At 60.4% G+C, this 3907-nt stretch overlaps 1 protein-coding gene across 1 annotated transcript in view; it reads left to right on the top strand.

Annotated features, from left to right (window-relative positions):
* Nucleotides 1-269: 269 nt before the first annotated feature.
* LOC104515712 (cleavage stimulation factor subunit 2-like) overlaps nucleotides 270-3907 on the top strand; it is a gene marked incomplete at both ends in the record, with an annotated part of 4205 nt that continues 567 nt past the window's right edge. Inside the window, 8 exon segments of the mRNA XM_010159796.1 lie at nucleotides 270-439; nucleotides 745-881; nucleotides 998-1117; nucleotides 1214-1351; nucleotides 1480-1603; nucleotides 1910-1972; nucleotides 3224-3283; nucleotides 3885-3906. Of these exon segments, the coding sequence (XP_010158098.1) occupies nucleotides 270-439; nucleotides 745-881; nucleotides 998-1117; nucleotides 1214-1351; nucleotides 1480-1603; nucleotides 1910-1972; nucleotides 3224-3283; nucleotides 3885-3906 (834 nt within the window).

Genomic DNA, 3907 nt, shown 5'->3' with positions numbered 1-3907 from the left:
ATTCTATGATTCTGTGATTCTATCAGACATGGGACTTGGGGTCACGGGAAGCACGGTGGCCTCCCTGGGCACCGGAGCTCTGGGAACACCCGACAGCCTGGATTCAGGAGGCCTTTTGGCTCTGGCTTAGACCTGACCCCAGCGCCTTCCCTCTGCTCCTGTGTGGTTTACCCCAGTAGGCCCCTCCCAAGTGACAGAGCTGTGGGCACTGCACGCTTCTCGATGCCTGCGCTGCCCTCAGCGGTGGTGGTTCTCTCCTTGCTGTGCAGGCTGGTGTATGACAGGGAGACAGGAAAGCCGAAGGGCTATGGCTTCTGCGAGTACCAAGACCAGGAAACAGCCCTCAGTGCCATGCGGAACCTGAACGGGCGAGAGTTCAGCGGGAGGGCCCTGCGTGTCGACAATGCGGCCAGTGAGAAGAACAAGGAGGAACTGAAGAGTGAGTCTGAGTTTTGTGGTGGAGGGCGCACTGATATTGTGCTGGGCCTGGCCTTTTCAGCGTTACAAAGCGTGTCTCTTCCGTGAGGCTGGCAAGGAGACCTCGCAGTGCTGACCTGCTCCAAGCGATGCAGCGAGTAGTTTTGCAGAGGGATGCGTGGGCTCAGCTCTGTGTTTTCTCTCCCAGCTGATATCCCTGGTTTCACTGGCTCCGTTTTCTTGCAATGGTGTGGTTCTTCCCTTCTGATGAGCCCGTTAAAAAGGGCCGGTTCACGTTGCCATATGAGGTCACAAACTCTGTTGCAGGCTTGGGCACAGGCGCACCCATCATAGAGTCACCCTACGGGGACCCTGTCAGTCCTGAAGATGCCCCTGAGTCCATCAGCCGGGCAGTAGCCAGCCTGCCGCCCGAGCAGATGTTTGAGCTGATGAAGCAGATGAAGGTGAGCGAGGCAGAGTGCTGCACTCTGCGTGAGCACAGCTTCTACCAGCTTCTGCCTGTGCTTTCGCAGCCTCTGTTGTGCCTTGCCAGAGTTCTGATTTGTGTGTGTCTTCTCAGCTGTGTGTCCAGAATAGCCCCCAGGAAGCCAGGAACATGCTGCTTCAGAACCCCCAGCTGGCTTATGCCCTGCTGCAGGCCCAGGTGGTCATGAGGATCGTCGACCCGGAGATCGCACTGGTTTGTCTCTTGCTGCCTTATCTGGGGTTGGTAGGATATCGGTGGCAATATACAGGGGGGTGGAAGAGAACTCCTTTCTCCTTCTTCTGCCCCTAGAAAATCCTGCATCGCCAGACCACTGTTCCTCCTCTGATCCCAGGCAACCAGCAGCCAGTGCCAGGGCCGGGGCCTGGGCCAGGGCCAAATGCCCAGCTGAACCCGCAGAATACCCCCTCGTCCCAGCCGCAGCCCCTAGTAAGAGCCTACGTGACACAGGTGCTGTGTGGGGGAGAGATGGGCATCACCAGCTCTGTCTCTCCCAGCTGGGGCACATGTGTCCAGGTGGCAGAGCTTCCCTGATGTCTGGTTTCTCTCCTGGGCAGGGTGGGTTGCACGTAAACGGCGCTCCTGCTCTGATGCAGCCACCCATGCAGGGAGGAGTGCCAGCCCCGGGACAGATGGCAGCCTCTGTGCCCGGACCGGGCCCTGGCCCCATGGCGCCAGGAGGTGAGTGCGTGGGTTTTGGCTGAACAGTGCCCTGGGCACGTGGGTCCTGCAGACAGCCCCCCTCTACCTTCCCCCTAACTGGAGGACTTAGCCCTGCGAGAGAACACGTAGTCCCATACCGTAGTTGTGGCTGCTGTCAGCACTGGTCCAGAAAGTTGGCTTGTCTCTGGAGGGAACCAGCGCCAAGAAAATCAATCTCCGGATGCTCCCCCAGGATCTGGGAGGGGGCAGGTATTCAGGGCCAAAGGAATGGGTTACGGATGGAATGGCTGAGGAGGGATCTGATCTCTGCCTGTTCCCTCTCAGGTGGGCTGCAGCCGCAGGTTGGGATGCCGGGTGGAGGGCCAGTCCCCTTGGAGCGTGGACAAGGTAAACCAGACGGGAGTTAGTGCTGCGTGTCACGTGAGTCTCGCTCTGGCGGGGGCCCAGGCCGTGGGTGCTGAGCAGGGCTGTGCCAAGAGACCCTGCCAGCTACCCGCAGCCTTGCCGTCCCGGGGCAGCTCCTGCAGCACTGGCCTGCGCCCGGGTTGGTTTGCTTAGGGGCAGTGCTGTGGTAGCAGCTTTCCTGCTTCCAGGGCCGCAGCCCACCCACCAGTTTGCTCCCAGCTTTCTGCACGGTGTTGTGCAGCCGTGCCCTGGGAGCCGGGAGAGCTGCTGAGCCCCACAGACCCCACTGAGCGGGATGTGCCTGTGTTCTCCATCTGCCTGGGCCCGTGTCTGTCCCTGTGCTTGTGCAGGCAGGCAGAGCTTGCTCTTCTCTGGTCCCTGTCCTGCTCCTTTGCTGCCTGGGTGCTGGGAAGCAGGTTGTGCCGCCGCCGCCTCTGCCCATCTTCCCAGCGCACCCTGGGCCGTGCCCGACAGAGGGAGCTGGGCTTTCGCTTTTGCTTGCGACCGTGAGTGCGAGGCTTGGCAGGGAATTTCCCGGTGAGTGATGGCTTGGCTTTCCCTCTGCAGGCACGGTCTGTACGGCCCAGCCCCGGAGCCGGATTCCTTACGGTTTACAGGTTGCGTGGCTGCCCCATCAAGCCGTGCGCTGGGGTTAGCCCTGCCAAGGCGTTCCCTGTTCTCCCGGTGATAAGGCACGCGGGTAGTTGACTCCCCTATTGCCTTGACTTGTATCCTAGGCCTTGTTTCAGGAACGTGCCAAACCTGTTCTGAGATCCTCTGGTCTTAGGTCCTTAGAGGCAGCTGACTCCCATTTTCTTTGGGGTGGGCACCATCTTCCGGAAGGTTTTGGAGAGCAGACAGAAAGCTGGCACTGGGTAGTGCCCTGGGAAGCTGTGGGTAGGGGCAGAAGCTGGCTGGCTGTGCGCTGTGGGGCACAGCATGGCCCCGCAGAGTGCTGATCCTCTCGGCAGGACATCCTCCTGCCCTGCATGTTCACGTGGCGAGCTAGGGAAGGGCCGTGCCAAGCTGGCTGTCACGCCTGTGGAGGCAGAGGTGGCGTTAATGGAAGAGGTTGATAAGGCCAGGCATGCGGCATCTTCTCTGAAGGTTTTCCAGGGGACTTCAGGGATTGGAGGTGATCCTGCAGGCAGCACTGTCCCCAGGGCTGAGTGCATGTGTGCGTACACTATTTACGTGTCTGCTCTTCTCCCTCTTTTCCTGCTGCTTGCCCAGGAAACCTGCAGCTCTCGCCCGTGGGACCTGCCAGGCCTGCGTCTATCGAACGCGTTCAAGGTATCCCAGCACCCGCCAGCTCCCTCCTTCCGGGAGCTCGTTGTGGAGTGTGAAGAGAGCAGCTTTCACCTCGCTGTGCTGAGGGCTGGGGACTGGTATATCACTCCGTGTAGCCCGGCAGGGTTAAGAAGAGGAGAAGGCAGGATTTCCGTTGACGCTGGAGGAGAGAACAGGCTAGTGCTTTGCACAGAGCCAACAGTGGAAAAGGAGATCCTGCTTGGAGAGGGCCTGTGCCTAGGATCCAGCCCCCTTTGACACCTTGCCACCAGGAGCCTTCCAGGTCTTGCTTTCCTCCCAGCCCCAAGTCAGCAGGATGTCGATGTCCTTGTAGGGGCTTGTAGGGACTGCCACAGGGGCGCCCACGCTTGGTTTGGCCACCAGGTGCCATGAGGAGCCTGAGGTAGAGCCAGAGTCAGAAAGAGAGGGATAAAATCAGAAGCCAGGGAAGGGACTTCGGTGCGCTCTGGCCTTGTGCGAGGGGCTGCCCCCCGTCACTTAGCACGGCTTGCGCACCGCCTGAGCCCCGAGAGCGCTGGGGGACAGTCTTGGCCCAGCACTGGTCGTGCAGATGCTCACGAGCTCTTGTGTGTCTCCCTGGCAGTGCCCATGCCAGACCCGAGGGCC

Source organism: Eurypyga helias, unplaced genomic scaffold (genome assembly GCF_000690775.1).
Source record: "Eurypyga helias isolate BGI_N326 unplaced genomic scaffold, ASM69077v1 scaffold28389, whole genome shotgun sequence".
In the NCBI taxonomy this organism is placed as follows: domain Eukaryota; kingdom Metazoa; phylum Chordata; class Aves; order Eurypygiformes; family Eurypygidae; genus Eurypyga; species Eurypyga helias.
This window is presented reverse-complemented; position numbering and strand designations above follow the sequence as displayed.